The 21,633-nt window shown below is 40.0% G+C and overlaps 1 protein-coding gene across 10 annotated transcripts in view; it reads left to right on the top strand.

Annotated features, from left to right (window-relative positions):
* Positions 1-21,633, top strand: part of LOC129718514 (blood vessel epicardial substance) — a 209,129-nt gene that overhangs the window by 14,806 nt on the left and 172,690 nt on the right. For 7 of the 10 annotated variants that reach the window (XR_008727133.1, XR_008727215.1, XR_008727225.1 and 4 more), the window contains one exon: positions 16,799-18,003. Coding sequence is in view for 2 of the 10 variants with exons in the window: in XM_055671847.1 (XP_055527822.1) it covers positions 17,164-18,003 (840 nt within the window). In the remaining 8 variants the exon portion in view is untranslated. The remainder of the gene's footprint in view (positions 1-16,798; positions 18,004-21,633) is intronic. The other 3 variants (XR_008727361.1, XR_008727328.1, XR_008727289.1) reach the window with 3 other exon arrangements.

Here is a 21,633-nt window from a genome sequence, read left to right as displayed (position 1 = left end):
TGATCGAAAAATAGATTCCCTGATTTGCCAGGGTTTTCCTGGCTTTCGCCACCCTAAAATAGCACATATAAACATCCGTCCACTAGTAAAATGATTGGTTTGAGCAGAAGCTGATTATTATCGATCGTGTTATGGATATCCAGGAACCCAGGCTCCTCTAATTACGTAGTAGTATTAGTCTTATCCGCATTTTGAATCAATGTTTTTCATAAAAGAGTAAAGGCAAAAAGAGCCCTCGGTAATCTTTCTGTTGGTGACTCTGACGAACCTTTTGGAAGACGATTCACTGCCAACTAAAGGGCAAATGTCGACTTTCTAAAGCCAGATGAAGATGTGAACGACGTGGACGTACCTAGCTTCTGTATTAACTTTTTACTCATACTAGGATTTGTTTCGTCTACTTTTTTGATGTCTGTGTTAGAGAAATAAACCACTCGTGTGAAGGATATATGGGGACACTCGATTTCATCGTATTATGGAATTCCTCGAACTACAATAAAATGTCGCACGAGATACAAAAAACACAAAACTGGAAAAGTATTCTTAAAACATGGACACAGAAAATCTTGTTACTCTTTTTACCTTCTCGAGCATACGGTATGGTTGTTTTTACGATTTTGAGCTCAATTTAATGCATTTTGTCAGGTTTTTGAAAGCTTACTTCGTTTTGAAACATTGTTTGTGCAGATCCATGTTTTTTGCCCACGGTTTGGAATTATTTCTGCTACCCTTTTCTGGTCATTCAGAAGGGTTAATCAGAAAGTTTTAACATAATATGATATCAATAGTGATAAGTCTACTACGACTCCTCCTACTATTGCCAGATCATTCGATATCGAATGACTTAAGCACGGGTTTGTTCTCAGAGTCCCCACATACCCTGTCTTTACACTTAGTTTTATACAATACGTCAATGACTTCGTCTCAAGAAAATAAGTCCTTATTATTATAAAACTGGGCAGTCGAATATGTTGCTAAAACTCTAGAAAATAAAATTGGTGATATTGGTAAAACAATCCAGGTACAGCACAGCAGTAAGCGTAAAAAGATGGGTGAAACACATATACACAAGCCCGTATAAATAATAAGCATTCCACTTACTCTTAACAGGGGTATTCGTAATAATAGAAGTGCGAAATACAGTAGACACCCGGGCTGGGGAAAGAAGCGTTAGAATTTCGATGATTCACGATTTAATTTAGATCACATTTTCACTTCTAAAATCATTCTCGGTAAAGGTAAATATGTTCTTGTTTGACGCCGGTAAGAAAACGCTTCCATAGTCAAGAAGAGAACAAATTATTTCCCTAAATTGGATTCATAGAATATAAATATTAATATATATTTTCAGTTTGCCCGCGCAATCGGATGTTTTGATTCGAGAAAAATACCGGGGATCATCGATACTGTCTAATGTGTCACTCAGTATCCAAAAAGGCAGGAAAAATTTTGTTGCTTTTCGGTCTCGCCAGACACTGAAAAACACAGAAAAAAACAACCGCCATTGGTGGCTACCGTGAGTGTGTGGAGAGCACTGGAGATCACGCGATGCGGGGAAATCGAAAAAGAAATGAAAATCTAATTAAATTTAATGTACTCGTATGACTTCGGTTTTCTTTTCGTTCAATGACGGCGCCGTCGCCGGCGTAAATTGACTGGTGAAAAAGATTCACTTGGGAATAATACATAGATTTAAAAAAAGCCAAACAACAACCCGAGTAGTGATTGAATAAGTGAATTAGTTTTCGGCGTTCAAAACGTGCTGATATCCACTGCAATCACTGTCTCTCTTGCGTTGCTTTTTCTTTGTTTTTATTTTCGACGCGACGTACGGCAGCCACTTTCCAACTGATAATTCACGTCGAATGCAGTTTGAGTTTTTCAATGAAATCGATCCCATAACTAGCAATTCATCATGACAAGCATTCAAGCTCTTCTAAACGCCTTTCACTTTTCTTTTTTGGGCAACCGAAAGAAACATCAAACAGCCGGCAAAGGGCAGTCAGTGTGCTCGAAAATTTCGTGCGCCTGGTGGAATTTTATTTATAAAACATTTATCAACCGGGCGCATCCTCACACAAGAGTAAACATTAAACTGGGCGCTGACTCATCACCCAGAACGGTCACAGATACGGCAGTCGGGGAGAAGCGCTCTGATAGGTTGCTGGCTAGGGAGGTTCGAGTTTTTCGATAGAATAAATCTTATTGCCCGAAATTGGTGCGAACGCGATCCGATCCGATTCGCGGAAGGGTTCAGCAGCCAGCCAGCATCACCAGTAAAAATCGCGTAATATCTTGCAGATGTTGCACGATGCACACGCACACATGCATACACGATCTCGGGCTCGATGACGTCAATTTTTGATCGTACCCTCATGACAACGATTGCTTCTAGGCTTCTTCACATGGCGACCCTGACGACAATAAAAGCGGTATCGAATGCGAAGAAAAATCGACAGATCTGTCTACCCTGATCTCTGGCTGTCTGGTTTATTGTTATCATCGCTTTCAATTTGTTGCCTCATTTCATGCGCTTGTTTGCCTTCGGCTCAGTTCGGCTCCGAATGGAACACAGAGATATGATGATCTCCACGGCGGCTGGCATGAAATGAGCCGCACAAAGTGCTGCGAGCGGCCGCGCGATCTGATCTTTGCATCTCAAGTGGTGGTTTAGCATGTTGTTGACTCTGTCCGCAACGGCTACGGGATCTCTACTCGCTGTGGAATTGTCTTTTCTGGTGCAATATTTGTCTTCTTTTTTTTTTTTTTCATTTTGACTCTTGACAATTAGTTTTTTTTTCCTTTCAAATTCGCCGGTTAGTGTCTTTTCGCTGAATATCATTTTCATCGAATATTTTGCTTGGAAATTTCTTAGATAAACTAGAGCTACCATTAAAATCGTCTTAACTAAGCTGAACTTTACGTGAGCTTTCAATAAAATAATTTTCTTGTGTGCTTCCAAGCGTTTTGTGCAATTTACGTTTTAAGAATGCTATTCTGATTTTTTTCGTGAAAAAACCTCCTCCGCCGTCCTTGCAACGGATAATTTCCCTTCAAAATGTCACAACCTGGTATAAGATCCGCACGAGTCACCTACGGAAAAAAAAATCTTTCAAGTCACCGCGCTGGACTCTGATCCGAAAGGGAATGTCAACCCGCGTGTCCCGATAACCGGTTTCCCCTTTCATTCCATCAGTCGCGTTCGGTCATACCGACATGACCTGGTTTGTCGATTGGGCCTGGCGTAAGAGAGCACTATTTGTTGTTGTTGTTTACTTATAGTACACAGTACTAGAACTCAATGTTGGCTAGTCTTTTTTTTGTATGTTTTGTTTCGTTTTGCTGCGTTCGGTCCATCGTTATTGAGGTGGAAAAGTTCGCCGTTCGGTGCCTTGCCTGCAATGTGAAACAGAACACATGTTCACTGCAGTGGTAGATTGCCAAATAGCCGATGCAAATCCGTTTTTTTTTCGTGTTTATTTTCCTTACAGTAGCTGTTGAACATGCTCATGTTCGTTGTTTTGTTTGCTTTCGGTTATGTCGCGTGTAAATTGCGCCCTAGAGCGTTGGCTGCTAGTTTCATTAGACCTACACTTTTCACTGCGTGTTTTTTTAAACGCAATGAACGCCTTCAAGAAATCATGAATGAATCGTCCGCACAGCCCACACCCATTTCGGCTTGGGCGTACAAGCTTAATTGAATGTCACCATAAAAACCTAAACGGGAAACGACGATGATGAGCTAATCGCCATCGCAAAGCACGCGCGCCGGATTTGGTTAGTAGTGGGGAAGGCGTCCAAAAAAAAAAAAAAACACTCCGCAAACCAGATCTGGATTAGGTAGTCTATCCGGCACTTTGCGGCTTCGACTTTGCGCTTCGCTTCGTATATGGAACTTAACGCCTACCAGCGATGATTTCAATGGAAAATAACTTCTTTAATGTGTGTTGAATGGAATCAAAAAAAATTTTGGATATTTTTACTGACTGCCTTCTGTCTTGATGAGCTTTACGTAATTTTTGTCTTCAGTTCGTTAAAGTCATTGCTAATTAATTGTTTCCGACTGAACTACTAAGTTCTTTATCCTCCAAGGTAATAGATTTTTAATGAAAATTTATGTACACTGGTGCCTCTTTTTCAGACTAGGGTGATGATTTATGATTGGACCGATTGTAACTTTTTTCAAGGTGCGCGGAAATATAAGTCAAATTTTTCCTATGAAGGCATCCGAATTTTACATTCATTGGAAAAGGACCCCTTTATAGTTTACATAAATACGCATTAGTGGAACACTCGACATAATTATTTTTTAAATTTGATTTATTTTTTCAAACTAAAGCTAAAGTGAATTTGCATAATGATTGGATCACTTCACAAATAATTAACTGAAAGAGTTTCAGAGCGTTTTTAATTTTTTTCATGAAGCTCAGAGTGGCCAAGAAAGCATCCTCTTGCAAGATTCAAATAAAAAAATCGGAATTATTTATTAAAATACGCTCTTTTTGAATCATCGTGATTCTCCGCCAAAATAAAATGTGTGATCAATGAGTAAGTGTATATATGTACCCGTACCTATTGATGTGCCTAAAATGTTTGTACTTCGTGTTTCAATCGATCTGCACTTCTCAAAAGTTTTTTTTTTTTTTTATTCTCGCTTATTTTCCGTCGGTCTTGTTCCGTCACTGTTGTGGCCAATCACCGACGCCCAGGGAGGCGACTCCACACCCAGGACCCTAACTCACGACCCGTTTATCAACGGACCGGCGCCAACGGCTTTACTTCCTCATGCGATGGAAGGCGTGATCCCAGAGATTTTTCGCCTCAGAAAATCTCCCGGTGTCGGCTAGGATTGAATCTAGACCAGTAGGGTTGGTTGTGAGTGGATCACGCCACCTCACAACCATCGACACCTATGTCGGCGGTGGGATTCGAACCCAGGCGTCGAGCGTGGTTGGCGGAGACGTTACCAACCACACTAGGCCCCCGCTCTCCCTTCTCAAAAGTTGTTATCAGATGAATGTTTTTTGCAGTGAAGATCAAAAATTAGAAGCTTGTCAAGATTATTAAAATTTAAAAAAATTATTGTAACCACGGCCATGCTTGTCTTTTCTCCTCAGAAAACCTCTAGACTGCAGGAGATCATCTTGCACTGTGAAAACTACTGCTCTCACACTAAAGAGCAAATCAACGCTCATGCTATGTAGAAGAGAGCAACAAACGATTTTTATCTGCTGAGCTTCCTGAAAGCACTGCGGTGAAATCTGAAATCTCTCTCTCGCGAGACAATGAACTATGGTGTATGTACTTTCTCACACTTGTGGACATCACGCACAATAATTACACTGCAGAGCTATCTGTGGTGCGGTTCACAGTTGGTTTCTTGAGCATGGCAGAAGAGGAAAAGAGATTGAGAGAAAAAAAAATAGATTGCGTTGCTCGTGCCGCTCGTGCCGGTCGAATTTACTCTGGTTGAATTCGTTTTCGCAGTGTAGCTACACGAAGACTACATTTTTGCCCGGTAGGTTTTTTTTTTCACCTTCCGGACTACTCGCCAGTAGACACTGTTGTATACTTCTGCGTTTTCTCTGTAGAGTGATTCACCCCTCTTGTTTCTGTCAGATGTGGGGTGAGCTGGAAGTGTGTGTGTCTCTCTGTAAGCTGATTGAGACACTTTGGAGTGGAGAAAGAAACAGTGTGGTGAAAGCATTTGCTACACGCAGGCACATACATACTCTCCTTTCACATACTGAGGAGAATGACAAGAATGATTATGGCATGATATTGGCAGAAAGAACGAAGTACCGATGAAACTCCTTCCTCCTGACGAAATATAAGTCCTACTTATAATAAAACAGAAACTTTTTTTAAACATTTTTTTTTTATTTTTGGAACATTCCTAAACCATTTCTAGATCGTTTGAAAGTGTGACTGAAACATTGTTTGTAGCATTCATATAACATCTCAAAGACATGTATAAACCAAATTAGGGGTGAAATTTAGTACATATTCTTTTGGCACATTTTTCTGACATATTGAGAGCATTTCAGGATCATTTTCATAAAGTGTTAAACATTTTTAAGTCTTTCTAACAGCTTGAATACTATTGAAATATTTAATATTCAAATAATTCTGGAAGCATTTTGAAGTATTTTTTCAAAAAATTTTTGAAACATTTTTAGAATATTTAAAAGTTATCAATTTTTGGAACTGCTTCAAGACATTAGGAATTTTTCATTTTTAAATGTTTGAACATTATTTGGAACATTTAATTGATTTTTAATAATTGAAACAATTTCTATAGACTTCTGTGGTGAAGGTTACCACGACATAGAGCATGTTGTTTGGTCATGCCTTGTACACCGTGACGCCAGTTGTAGCTTTCTTTCAGGCCGAGGGCAGTGAGGATAAAAAATTTGTCTTTAGTTTTAAGTCATCAGATATAATTGGCGCCGTTAAACAGTAAATTATATTTGTGCCGTGTCTATTAAATGACATGTGAGGAAAAAAAATTCTATAGACTTCAAAAACTTATCTCAAATATTCTTAATGCATTTTTGCAACTTTGTAAAGATTTTTTTTAGTTATTATTGACGTATTAAGGTAAATACGTTTCAGAAACATATTAAAAACATTTTATAAACATGTTTAAAACAATTTTTTTTTTAATCTGTGTTCTATATATTTATGAAATATTCTAGAAACATTTAATACGAAATCATATTCCAAACGTCCTGCAACACTTTCATAGCATTTTTGAAAGATGTTTGGAACATTTTTGAAACACTTTCGTTTTTCAAATGTTTTTAAACATTTCGAGATTTTTTCTATTCAAACTTTTTTGTAACGATTATTTTACGTTTTTAATACAACCAATGAAAAAATAAACTATTTTTTTAAAGAACAACGATCTTGATGCTGTTTATGAGGTTTTTAAAACTTTGAAGAACCATTTTAGAAACATTTAAGGTTTCACTCAAATTTCAAAACCAAAATGTATGCTCTAATTATTTTGGCATGTTTTGAGTTCATGACTTTTTTGATGTCTAAGTAATTTTTGTCATTTCGTGAGACTTTTCTGAATAAGTTTTGCACAGTTTCGAGACACATTTGTAACCATTTTTATTCTTTTTGTGAAACCATTTTGAAACATCTTTGGAACATGTTTTGTGCGTTTGAAAACTATTTTCGGGTCTTTTACTGTATCCAAAACACTTCTGGTACAATTGAAGTATTAAAAACTTCAAGAGTTTTACTCGAGAAGTTGATTTTCCATTCCGCGTCGAACACCCGACAGAAACGGACGTGCAAAGTGATCGTTCTATTACAATCCGGTCCGTGTGTACGAATAGCCAAACAAAAGAGTGTATTATTCAAGGCCATCAGTTGACAGTCGAGTCCGTGTCGCTGTGCTGAGTGATCTCACACCCGGCTCACTGCTGGTGGCTGTTTTGGTGCTGCTGTACTGGTGCTGCTGGCTGCTTTGGGTGCAGCTTCGAACGATCGGACAACCACTGCTGGAAGGAAGAAGTAAAGAGGTACGTGTTCTTGTCGGCGCTAGTGCGCTAGTGCGCTACATTTAGCGCAATGGATATAGATCCCTCGCCTCCCGTGCCACCATCCCCGAACCCCCCTGACCCTGACCCTTCTGTTACCCCCTCCCCTGTTCATTCTCCAGTCCCCCCTCGCCCCAGGCTTTACCCGGACGGATCTCAACAGGGCAGCTATACTGTTTATTTTCGTCCAAAGGCAGGAGTGAATTCAAAGCGTTTAAACATACTGCAAATTGCTAAAGACCTGACGAAGGGGTACAAGGCCGTGACCGAAATTTCCAAGGTTCGACCTAACAAGCCCCGTGTCGTGGTCAGTGATCTGGCACAGGCCAATGCTATCGCTTGCTCTGAGCTCTTCACACGCGAGTATCGCGTCTACATACCCGCACGAGACGTGGAGATCGACGGTGTCATAACCGATTCGAGTCTGTCTGTCGAGTGTATCCTAAAAAGCACAACCGGTTGCTTCAAAAATACCGAAACACAGGCGAAGATTTTGGATTGTAAGCAATTGCGGTCCATGTCTCTCGTCGGCGGTAAAAAAGTTTACACTCCGTCAGACTCGTTTCGCGTTACGTTTGCCGGATCTGCACTCCCTAGCCACGTCTCGATCGACCGGGTTCGTCTGCCTGTGCGATTGTATGTACCCCGTGTTATGAATTGCACCAATTGCAAGCAGTTAGGCCACACAGCCGCCTACTGCTGCAATAAGGCACGATGTAGCAAGTGTGGGGAGACTCATGCGGAAGATTCTTGCAGTGTTAATGCTGAAAAATGTATTCACTGTGGGGAAAACCAGCATGAGCTCTCCACATGCCCAGTGTACATGCAGCGCAGAGATAAAATCAAGCGGTCACTTAAGGAGCGTTCAAAGCGTTCTTACGCTGAGATGCTGAAGAAGACCGTGACCACTTCTACCATAACATCGAACTCCTTTGATCTGTTGCCCTCTGATGAAACCGATTCTGACGATTCATCAGCGGGAACATCTTATGCCAATCCTGGGGAGTCTAGGAAGAGGAAAAATGTTTCTTCTCCTAAGCTTCCCCGTAAAGGTCCTAAGATTTCCCAAAGTGTAATGAAAAGTACAAACAAACCAAACAGTGCTGCGGAAAAACCGAAGCAAACTCCTCCTGGGCTTGCAAATTTAAAGTCCCAGAAGGAGTTCCCAGCACTGCCAGGAACATCTAAAACCCCAGTTGTTCCTTTTGCACATCCAGTTGATGAAACAAACTCTGGATTAGTGAAATTTTCTGACATTGTGGACTGGATTTTTGAAAATTTCAATGTACCCGATCCAATTAAAATTTTTCTTACAGCATTCCTCCCAACAGTTAGATCATTTTTGAAGCAGTTGACTGCCCAATGGCCCCTCCTTGCAGCGATTGTATCCTTCGATGCCTAATTCAACTGCGTATATGAAGGATTCTATCTCTGTCTTACAGTGGAATTGTAGAAGTATTTTACCAAAAATTGATTCGTTTAAAGTTTTGATAAATAAAAACAAATGCGATGCATTTTCCCTTTGTGAAAATTGGCTTACTTCAAATATTGATCTCAACTTCCATGATTTTAATATTATTCGCCTTGATCGAGACACCCCATATGGAGGAGTACTTTAGGGATTAAAAAGTGCTATTTTTTCTATCGTATTAACCTCCCCTCGATTCCAGGCATCGAAGTTGTCGCATGTCAAATGACAATACAAGGTAAAGAGCTTTGTATTGCCTCAATATATATTCCTCCCAGAGCACAGGTTGGGCAACGGCTGCTCTTTGATTTAATAGAACTTCTTCCCTCGCCACGTTTGATTTTGGGAGACTTCAACTCTCATGGCGTGGCTTGGGGTTCCCCATACAATGATAACCGCTCCTCTTTAATCTATAACCTTTGCGATGACTTCGACATGACTATTTTAAACAACGGTGAAATGACACGTATCCCGAAACCTCCAGCGCGCCCAAGCGCTTTGGATCTATCCTTATGTTCGACGTCGCTACGGTTGGATTGCACATGGAAGGTAATCCTCGATCCTCACGGTAGCGACCGTTTGCCTATTCTTATTTCAATCAATAACGGGTCAACTCGCATGCGACCAATTGACATTCCGTATGACCTCACACGGAATGTCGATTGGAAGTTATACGAGGAAATGATTTCAAAAGCGGTCGAGTCGATTCAACATCATCCACCACTTGAAGAATTCAACCTCCTCGCGGGCTTGATTCTCGACGCCGCGTTGCAAGCCCAAACGAAGAAATATCCCGGCGTAACGATCAAAGAACGGCCTCCCACTCCGTGGTGGGACCAAGAGTGCTCCGATGTCTACACGCAAAGATCCGACGCGTATCTGACCTTCCGGGATACAGACGATGCCGACGACTTTAAACGTTATTCGGAGCTTGATACCAAGTTTAAAAGCTTGACTAAGGCAAAGAAACACGGATATTGGCGTCGGTTCGTAAACGAGACGTCGAGGGAGACATCAATGAGCACTCTTTGGACACACCGCCCGAAGAATACGGAATCGCGTAACGGTCAACGAAAGCGAGGAGTCTTCAAGTAGGTGGATATTTGATTTTGCCAGGAAAGTATGTCCGGACTCTGTTCCTGAGCAAAACATTGTTCGCGATGCGTCTCCGGGCCACGACGCGATAGAATCACCTTTTACGATGGCAGAATTTTCAGTTGCCCTCCTGTCCTGTAACAATAACGCGCCTGGGTTAGATAGAATCGAATTCAACTTGTTGAAGAATCTACCCGGCAATGCCAAGAGGCGCTTGTTGAACTTGTTCAATAAGTTCCTGGAGCAAAATATTGTACCGCAGGATTGGAGGCAAGTGAAGGTGATCGCCATCCAAAAACCAGGGAAACCAGCTTCTGATCACAACTCTTATAGGCCGATTGCAATGCTATCCTGTATCCGGAAATTGATGGAAAAAATGATACTCCGTCGTTTAGACCATTGGGTCGAATCAAATGGTCTACTATCAGATACTCAATTTGGCTTCCGCCGTGCCAAAGGGACGAATGATTGTCTTGCGTTGCTTTCAACAGATATTCAGCTGGCGTATGCTCGCAAAGAACAAATGGCGTCTGCGTTCTTGGACATTAAGGGGGCTTTTGATTCCGTTTCTATTGACATTCTTTCGGGTAAACTTCACCGACAAGGATTTTCTCCAATTTTGAACAATTTTTCGCACAATTTGTTGTCCGAAAAGCACATGCATTTTACGCACGGCGATTTGGCAACTTTTCGCATTAGCTACATGGGTCTTCCCCAGGGCTCATGTTTAAGCCCCCTTCTTTACAACTTTTATGTAAATGACATCGACGAATGTCTGGCAAATTCATGCACGATAAGACAACTTGCAGACGACAGTGTAATCTCTGTTACAGGAGCCAAAGCTGCCGATTTGCAAGGACCATTGCAAGATACCTTGGACAATTTGTCTGCTTGGGCTTCAAACACAATTAATGGGTAAAACGATTTCTCAGGTTTTGGTACACAAATATCTTGGTGTCTGGTTCGACTCTAAAGGCACCTGGGGTTGTCACGTGAGGTATCTGATGAAAAAATGTCAACAAAGAGTGAACTTTCTTCGTACAATAACCGGACAATGGTGGGGTGCCCACCCAGGAGACCTTATAAGGCTTTACCAAACAACGATATTGTCTGTTATTGAATACGGGTGTTTCTGCTTCCGCTCCGCAGCAAACACACATTTGATCAAACTGGAGCGAATACAATATCGTTGTTTGCGTATCGCCTTAGGTTGCATGCAGTCGACCCATACGATGAGTTTAGAGATCTTAGCTGGAGTACTATCATTGAAAAACCGCTTCTGGAGCCTGTCTTCTCGTATTCTTATCAAATGTGAGGTCTTGAACCGTCCCGTGATTTAAAATTTTGAAAGGTTAATCGAACTTAATTCTCAAACCCGTTTTATGACATTGTATTTCAATCACATGTCCCAAAATATTAACCCTTCTTCGAATATTCCAAATCGTGTCGACTTATCAAATACTTCTGATTCTACTGTGTTTTTCGATACATCCATGATAGAAGAAACTCGTGGAATCCCGGATCATTTACGCGTGCAGCAGATCCCCAAAATTTTTTCCAGTAAATATCGAAACATCAACTGCAACAATATGTTCTACACTGACGGATCACTTCTTGATGGGTCCACTGGCTTCGGTATTTTCAATAACAATTTAACCGTCTCCCATAAGCTCGATAATCCTGCTTCTGTTTACGTCGCAGAATTAGCTGCAATTCAGTACACCCTAGGGATTATCGAAAAAATGCCCAGGGACCATTATTTCATCTTTACGGACAGTCTCAGTTCCATTGAGGCTCTCCGATCGATGAAAGATGTTAAGCACTCTCCGTATTTCCTGGGGAAAATACGGGAACATCTGAGTGCTTTATCCGAAAAATCTACTCAGATTACCTTAGCGTGGGTCCCTTCTCACTGCTCGATACCGGGTAATGAGAAAGCGGACTCTTTGGCTAAGGTGGGCGCAACAAACGGTGATATTTATGAAAGACCAATTGCCTTTAATGAATTTTTCGCATTTGTACGTCAGAATACGATCATCAGTTGGCAAAACTCTTGGACCAAGGGGGAACTGGGAAGGTGGTTACATTCCATAATCCCCAAGATATCGACGAACCCGTGGTTCAAGGGGTTGGATGTAGGTCGGGATTTCATTTGCGTGATGTCCCGGCTTATGTCCAATCACTATAGATTTGACGCGCATCTCCGTCGTGTTGGGCTCGGGGAGAGTGGTATCTGTGCCTGTGGTGAAGGTTATCACGACATAGAGCACGTTGTTTGGTCATGCCCTGTACACCGTGACGCCAGGTCTAGATTAATAGCTTCCCTGCAGGCCGAAGGTAGGCAGCCGGCTGTTCCTGTTCGTGATGTCTTGGCGAGCCGTGACCTATCCTACATGTCCCTTACATACGTTTTCCTGAAATCCATCCACGCCCCAGTTTAGTCCTATCCCCTTCCGCCTACATCCAACCAAACGACAAGAACACGTTAAGACCCCGGATCCGAAACAGCAATCAGACCCGCACGATACTCTCAAGGCCCGATGGAAACAACCCAATATGCCAGTCCGTAATATCTTGGCCCAGCAGCGAAACAAATTTAATATGCTGCTTACCTATGGCAATGAAAACCATCAAACAGCTATTCAGTGCTTTTAATGCAAAATATTCTAGCTTTAAGTTAGATTTATTTCAGCTCGTAGTCGGCAGCGAGGATAAAAAATTTGCTTTTAGTTATTAAGATACTTTAGAAAGTAAGCTACCAGATATAATTGGCGCCGTTAAACATTGAATTGTATTTGTGCCGTGTCAAATAAACTATAGATGAAGAAAAAAAAAAAGTTGATTTTCCAATTTTAATTGAATTTGAGTAAGTTTTCAAGTTGTTATTGTGTTTTTAAACAGACATAGCTTCAAAAATATTGCATCGAATTTGATGAAATTTCCACAGCAGATGCATACTAAGCTGTAATTTACGAAAAATTTTTTTTTAAGAAAAAAATATTTTTTTCAATTACTAACTATTTAAAACAATATGTAGAAAATCTATGTTCTGGGGCACTGAAAAATCTGAAAATAATCACAAGTATTTTTTACGAAATTTCGAAACTTCCCTGAAAATTTCGAGGTGGTGTTATTTTTTGTTCAAAAGATATGGGCTTCCAAAGTTGGTGCCGCAACGCATTTTCAAGCGAGAAGCGAGTGCAGTACCACTTTTGAAAATCCCAGTTTCAGTTATATGCAAAAATTCTGTAGGGTTTGTAAAGTTAGTTTGAAAGAAATGATTTTTAGTCGCAAAATAGTCAAAATATGCTTAGTCTTTTACCCAACTTAATGATGAAGACAATATACTTTATGCCCCTAACAAGTCGCAAGGCTACCTAAACATTTTACTAAAAAAATAATGCAAAATTTAGTTAGGGGACAACCGTACACAACGCATTAGCGGGGTAAGATCGCCTGTGCCATTACTTTTAGTCATTATGGTGCACTTTTTGGTATGAGAAGTGAAGAAATCTGGGTTTTAGGAGCATTTCTCGCTTGAAAATGCGTAGCGGCACCAACTTCGAAGGCTCATATCTTTTGATCTAAAAAATCAACTTCCCGAGTGAAACTCTTGAAGTTTTTAATACTTATTAAAAAAAATTAGATATCGCGATTTTTAGTGATCCGTTTCACGAATTCTGACCCACTACTCTACCACACCAATATGAGCATAGTCATTTTACGAATTGTTGCAAAGCTCCCATTCGTAAAATCTTGTCCAGACGTGTTCGGTGATTTATACGTGTATATCAGTTATCAAGCTGTGCTTTGCAACCTCGTTAATACATCTAGAGGTAAAGTCTAGGAGATTCGTAGTGACCATAAAACCTGCGCTCACGATAATTTCAATTTTTTACGTTGCTGCGATCACCATTTTTGAGAACTGAAAACATTATGGAAATTTTTTCGGATATCCGGGAATTTTCCTGGTGCGAAAGATTTTTTGAAGATGTAGCATAGTGGCTCAGCATGAAATTCGGCGCATCGGCGAAATATAACAGTTGGAATCCCATCAGCGAAATAAGACGTTTTTAATTACTTGGCAGGAGTGATGACCATTTCGGGAGCAATTCCAAAGACGTCCAAGTCAAGGCAATTAATCGGATCGTTCTATATAGCACTTTCGACAGATCGTGTAGGGACAAGATCGGATGCAAACACTGACGAGAAGAACGTAGAGGAGCTTCCGACGGGATGGCAGAGCTTTTTCTCTTCGAGTTTAGGATGTCCAGATCTTTTTTAGGTTTCTTTGAAAATTAGCCTGAGTGCCCAGAACATAAAATTTATAAAGACTAGCGTGTAATCGCCGGTAATTCTCACTGGCACGCTTAAAATCGTATCCACTTCGAACGGTCCGCCATCTGCGATGATTACGATGATATGCATTGCGAATTTATTCCAAGCGCCGCAGCAAGCTGTTGCCCAATATAACGTTGGATAGATAAAATAATGGACAACTTTGTGAAATGCCAGTTATCCTTATTACTTCTTTGTTAAGCAGCGAAAATTAATAAAAAGTGTCAAGGTCGAATTTCCGTGAACGATGTATGAATAGACGCCAACCGTCTGCTATGATATCCTATATATTATAATCAGAAAAAAATGTACAGAATTTCCTCCTTCTAACAGGTCAATTAATGTTTATTTTTTTGAGCCAGGACTATTTTAATGTCTCTGAGGTAAAGCTTACCGTTCGTACCAACCTCGTTTGACCTCCGTCCTAACTAACACGTAATCGGTGCATGATGCTCGTCTCTATCTCGGCACGTAACGAATGAAAAATAGCACCACACAGTGCACAGTGTTTGTTTCATGGGGCACGCAAAAGTTGAATGTTGTGTAACCATTACAAATTTGTGCGTTTCTAAGGTGCGTAAGGGCATTAAATTTGTTTAAAAAACATTTTGCACTTATCTATGACTCTGGTTTTTTGGTTCTGGTTTTATTAATATGCATATAATTCCACGTTACTGGCACCAGCGTCACTAATAGCGAATTTCTTTAATTCACGAAGTCAGCGGAAATCTATGCAGGAATAGAGAAGCGATATTGCGGTTTACGATGCAAAAAAGAGATGCCAGATAGGCCCCAGTGTGCTCTGCGAATAAAGAAATTCGTTATAAGTTGTGTGGGGTTGTCAAATAACATATTTTTATTAGTTGCTTTTGTAATTAAGTGGAGGCAATTCTTGGAAAATTAAAACAACACACAGGCAGAGTGAAGAGCTGAAGTCTCAGAAGTAAAATAGGCTTAATCGTGCGAAAAGGTAATTCGCATTTCTTCAATTAATTGGATTCCAAAGCAAATATAAATTATGATCCCATAAATTATGAGAACATTCTATTACAAAAACTACAGCGTTTTTCAGTTATTGAAAAAGCTATTTTTTTACACACAAAACAAATTAGTTTTGCATTTCAAAATAGGTCAAACCACGACTCATCACCCTATCCTCAAGGTTGCTGTGGGCTGTTTCATGATTTTGCCTCATAAAAGGAGCCTCCTCTTGTGTAGCATATATTCAGTCTGTTAATACATCATCTGTTGCCTCCGCCACCCACACTCTGCCAGCCATCATCGTGCCTGACATCGTTCAAAACCTAAGCAAGTCTCTCCTCTACTTGAAGTACGAACAGAGAGCAGTGCAGCCATACATCCACATTAAACCGAGAAAGATGCACAGTACATAATTCACGACTGGTGCCGCCAACAGCATGCCAATATTTTCTCCACTCCAAATCCCGTCTTGGCTTTACCATCATCATTGCCATCTTACAGGAATGAAAAACCACCAGTATTTTTTTCCTACCAATAAAGTTATACACAAAACACGACGACGCATTAACGGTGATGACAGTTTCGTGGGGTGGCCGTTTTATATGTTAACTTTTCTCGTGCAAACAAACAATACGTGCAGCCAGCACCCCGAAATGTTGTTCTACTTTAGTTCCGTTTCGTCCTTCATCTATTCGATGACAACTTTTATTAGCATTGATTCGTTTGTTGTCGTCGTCGACGTCGTCGTCTTGGATGACACCGCGTCTGGCACCGCGGTTGACGGTTTCATTCATGAATGTTTTATTTATTAGCTAATAACTGTTGTATCCGGCGGTGGATCTCGATTGGTTCGTGATTTAACCGGGCTTCTTCGCTGTGGAAGTTTGCATGTTGCCACGAAGAATTATTATGTTATTTGCAGTATGGAGTGGAATTCAATTATATCGTTGGAGGCATAATATTCAAATTGGTTTTGTTTGTTTTTTTTTTTGTTCTTCAGCCTTCCTTTCACTTATTCTTGAGACTACTTGAGACGTTTAGAGGATGATTCATTGCCAGAAAGCGACCGTAAATTCAATCGTGCTGGAGTTGGTTCCGTTTGATGGAATTTTCCAAATCAATAACCATAACTTTTGACGACTTGCTGTCTGATTGTCGTTTCAATTGGCTTTCTATAATATTGAAAATAAAAGTTCTATCCCGTATCAAGAGGTGGCCTGAAATTCTGAAGCTTAATGTCCTTTAGACTGATATCTTTCACGATAATCCTAAATTGATTTTAACACGATTTATTGTATTTTATATTGATCGATGCTCTAAGAATTCAAGCCTAATCTTTTTTTTTCGTTGTTTTTTTTTACAGATCATCGTTGAAAATCCAACCATCGTTGTTAATCGGAAATTTAACAATATAATTAGTGTGGTGCCGTACAGTTCAATTAAACGAAATATTTTCCTAGAGAATAAAAATATTAGCTAGACCGTGTTTGAGTGTGGTTTGTTCCCCCCGAATTCGAAAAAAAAAACAACAAAAATCATTACTGTAATCTCCAATTGGCATTCACCCGAAAATGATGTTTCCCTTCCACCCCAACCACAAGTGTAACACGGCGTGAGTTTCGCGTTAATGCCCCCGAAACGTAAGCGCAAGAAGCGATCTACACGCGAGTTCCAACAACGGTCCCCGGTGACCGTTTTGAGTGTCCCCGATTCTTTCCGGCTTTCAGAATGGATCGGCTACAGCGCGTCATATTTCTGTTTGGCTGGGTGCTAGCTCTGGGTCTGGTGGAGACTTCCAGCCCGTTAAGTGTGATTCAACCGCAGACCCAGCAACATCCACATCTACCCCTGCAACACCCCCAAGCAGTGCCACCGGCGGAGAACAGTCCTCCGGTGCCATCGGGAATTGGCAGCCCCAGTGGATTGATAATCGAAGATTCACCGATCGCACCATCTTCGCAGTACATCGTGGCGAAGGACGTGTGGAGTAGTGGAGGTGGAGTTTCTGCTGGAGGAGGAGGTGCTAGCAATTATCACAACCATCACAACCACCAACAACAACAGCCAAACCACAATCAGTACCACCCCTCACAGCCCATATCCTCTAGGGATTCCAGCTCCAGTAGTAGCGGTAGTAGTAGTAGTAACCCTAGTGATGACCCCCATCGATCTCCGCTGGTCCCCGATAGTAACGATACTTTCCGTTATCTTGTCCCAGGGGCTGGCGCCGGAGGTGGTTCCAGCTTCAGCTGGACCTGGTTCTTCAGTGGCAACGAGTGGACACTGATGGAGTGCTTCTCGCTGCGCAGGACTCACCATCTGTACTATCAGATCGGGAATGGGTTGTTCTTGCTGGCCTTCCTGGCACCGAACGCTCCCTTCGGGATGCTCTGGTTGCGCTGTGTTGTGATCGCCGGTTGCGTGCTGCTGATCATCTGGGGCTGGCAGGTCGAGTGCACCGTCGATGCCGTCATCTGGGCCAGCCTCTTTCTCATCATCAACGCCATCTACGTGGGAGCACTGCTGTGCAAACTGCGCCCGGTGAAGTTCGAGAAGGAGATTGAAGCGGTAAGTTCCCATGAGATTTTTTTTTTATTTTTATCCATTGGAATCTTACTTTCGAGCTCGCATGCGAGCAGTTATCAAGGCCCAATCAATCAATTAAACACAATTTTTCTGCAATTTTTTCGCGCCGTCGCTTTAAAAAAACCGCTAGCTTAGCCTGCATTCCCGCTAAGAGAAGGTAGCGCATTAGATAGAGAGAGAGAGGGAAAAATAAAAATAAACCACACGTTCCACCTGGGCGCTGATCAAGGTTGGCAGACGGCTTGATTATGCGCCGCGACAGGCCTCGCAATTAGATTCGCTTCCTTCGCCTCGCCATCCATCGTGGGGCAACGGATCGGAACCAGCACCGTTTTGTTAATCAATGGTCACGGGCGCGCGCGCAGCTAAACGTTTCCTGTCTCCCGATAGGAGGAAGAACGAACGAACGGCGACGACGATGGCACTGACCTATGGTAATATTGTCCGACTTGTGAAGTTGTTGACGACGACGACGACAACAACGACGGGACTCTGATTGACACGGTTACGTGTTTTTCTGGTGTTGGTGTGGGATGTGTTTAGCGGGTGGGGCTGTCGTAACTCATGCATTGACTCGCAATATTTGTTTCCAGTTCTCGATACCGATTTTGGGAAAACTCTGAAACGAACAAAACAGATGGTGGTTTGAAATATCTTCGAAGAAAATTATTTTTGATTCCAATCCAAAACTTTTACGCTATTGCAAAATTTAAAAAATACAAATAGAAAATATGTGATGAGTTGAATCCTAAAATATGAGATGCAATCTAAACTAGAACATGAAACGTATTCTAATTAGAAAAAGTAAAATTCTTCCTGGAGTTTTCGCACAATTTTGGACATTTTATACATTCGCACAATTTTGTTCTATATATCAAACATTCTGATGTTTTTTGTTTGTATTATAATTCGTCATATTGTTACTTTTTTTTAAACATTCTATTTTTACATCTTCTTTGTACCAGTTAATTTATTTTTAGCTGAATTCTCCGATATTCTTTCTATTTTCATTACTTTTTCATTTTTATCATCATCATTTTGTAACTATTCCGTTTCTGTTGGTATGATTTTCAACGAAATTTCTGACTGTTTATCTTCTACGTGCTCTTTTTTTCGTTCTGATTACCCTTGTTTTTATCCATTATTATGCGCTGTTTTTCTGTTTGTACCCAATTTTAGAAAGTATATTTTGCTTCTGATTCAATTTTGTTATCTATGTTTTGATCTTAATTTTTAATTAAGGTTAAATTTTTTCTCTTCTCGTTCGAATTTTTACCTATGATTCATCTCTATTTCCTAGTTACCACTCGTTTTCTCTCCGCGATATTCCTGTTTTCTGATCTGATTCTATCTTATTTTCTCTCACCTTGTGCTTGGTTTTTACTTTGTTCTACACTGTCTGCTAGTTTTTTAAATTTTGATTTCCATTTTCGATTCCTTTTATCGTCATCTCTCCTCCTGTTTTTTTGTGTGCTCTTTTCTACGTTTCTTTTGTATTATAGTTTTGAGTTTTATTTTCTTCTTGCTATTATCATTTGTTTTGTCTCTGTTTTCTAGTTTCGTTCTACTCTTTCTTTGTCTTGCTTTTCATATTTCTGTGCAAGAACGTGATTGTGTTATGTTTATTTAACTTTTTTATCTATCCGTGTGTTGTTTCTCCTCTTTTTTTACTATCCCTCTTTTTTCTGTGTTTTGTCTCGTTGTTCCTCTTGGTTTTTATTTGTTGGTAATTTTCTTCGAATTTGTCGCGTTTTATTACTATTCAGACTGTTTATACGTTACCATGATTGTGCACTGACTATTTTAGACTAATATTTAAATACCTGGAAACTCGCACGATTCTCGCTGTTTGACAAGAAAGATACTCATCGCTCGGCTTTGTAATAAGTTAACTTCGAGCGCAACATTGTTCGATTTCGTCACTTACCACGATGACACAGCCCTTTCTTTCCGTGGCAGTCGTAGAGATGCAGACATAAACTCGGTCTCCGACAGCAACGATTGTTATCCCTTCTTCCTAACAATTTCCTTCTTCACCCTAACGACCGTGAGGATGTAGCCGGCGCCGTTATCGATCTATATAAAGCGAAAGCTACTGAACTGATATACATTGAAGATGGTCAACTGATCCCAAGTTGCCTACTTTGTTCGTTGGAGCAACTACGAAATGTACGGTCGTCAAGCTCAAATTCTATTTTATCTCTTTTATCTGTTCTACAACTTTATGCATATAACAACTTGTCTTGTGTTGAACTGCTCATAGTTTTTTGTTTCCAATATTCGTACCTCATAATGCTATACAGTAATATCTCGATATAAGGCAACCTCAATATAAGGCAACCTCGATATAACGTAACTTTTACCTCGATATAACGTAACTTTGGAAATGTATTGAAATTGGAAATAAATGATACAGCAACTGTTTTCGGGGTATAAATTGCTTGAAAAAAAATGTTTGTAGTAAGTTTAAAAATTAATGAAACTAGTGCGAAAATTGTCCTAAATGGGCATAAGAAAGGTTCAGAAATACTAATAGGTGATATAGAATAGGTTTTCACACATCCTTCAGTAACAATTCACAGGTGATGGGAAAGAGGTTTTCGCGCCTCTTTGAGTAACCTGTGTATTAATTGAAAAAAATTTTTTTTTGCTTCTGAAAATATTTTTAAATGGGCTTAAGAAATGTTTTAAAATACTGATAGGTGATGGAAAATGGGTTTTCGCGCATATTTGAGTAACCAAAACAAAAAAATTTGTTTGCTTCGATATAACGTATCTCGATATGTATAACGTAACGAAAATAAAAATAAAGTTGCCTTATATCGAGGTATGACTGTATTTTTTTTACATTGGTTTTTCAAACATTTTTTTCTGTTTTTTCACACTTCCTATTCTCTCTACCTATCTTTTCTTTTGTCTATTTCGTTTTGTCTTGTTTTCGTTTTCGTATTTTTTAATTCCTGTCCTTGCTTTTCATTCTCTGTTTGTTTTTTTTATTGCATTTTTCTTTTTCTTGTCATCTTTCCTTCTCTCTGTTGTATCTTCGTTTTTATTTTATTTATGTGTTGTTCGATTCTTGTTTTGAATTTAATTTCTGTCTGTTAGCTATTAGTTGACTAGTTTCTTTCTTTAATTATTCTCTAATTACGTTTTTTTTTGTTATTTCTCCTATTTTGTTTTATTTTTCGCTGTCTATTTTTTATTGGTGATGCTCTTCTTGTCTTATCTTTTCTGCTGATTTGAAGTCGTTTGTTTGAAGCTGGTTTTTTGCTAATATTTTTCCTTTTAAATAACCCATTTTTCCCTTGGTTCGTAACGATTTTTTGTGGTTTTTATTTTTCAATTACCTTTTTATGATCCCGTGGGTTTATTAATGCAATCGGTGTTCTTTCAGTTTTCTATTAACTTTTGTTGTTCATTCTAAATTTACATCACTCCATATAACTTTTATTTGCGCTATTTTAGCTTTCTGCCATCATTCCTCTGTTTTCCTTCTTTCCGTGATATTATTATTTTTGTTTCTGCAATGATTCTATTCTTTGATTTCTTTCTACTTTGTCTTTTTGTTTTATGCTCCTTTCCTTTTATCTGTGCTTTTGTTAAAATATCTTT

Source organism: Wyeomyia smithii, chromosome 1 (assembly GCF_029784165.1).
Source record: "Wyeomyia smithii strain HCP4-BCI-WySm-NY-G18 chromosome 1, ASM2978416v1, whole genome shotgun sequence".
Lineage (NCBI taxonomy): Eukaryota > Metazoa > Arthropoda > Insecta > Diptera > Culicidae > Wyeomyia > Wyeomyia smithii.
The sequence above is the reverse complement of the archived record's forward strand: the minus strand, read 5'-3'. Positions and strand labels throughout refer to the sequence as shown.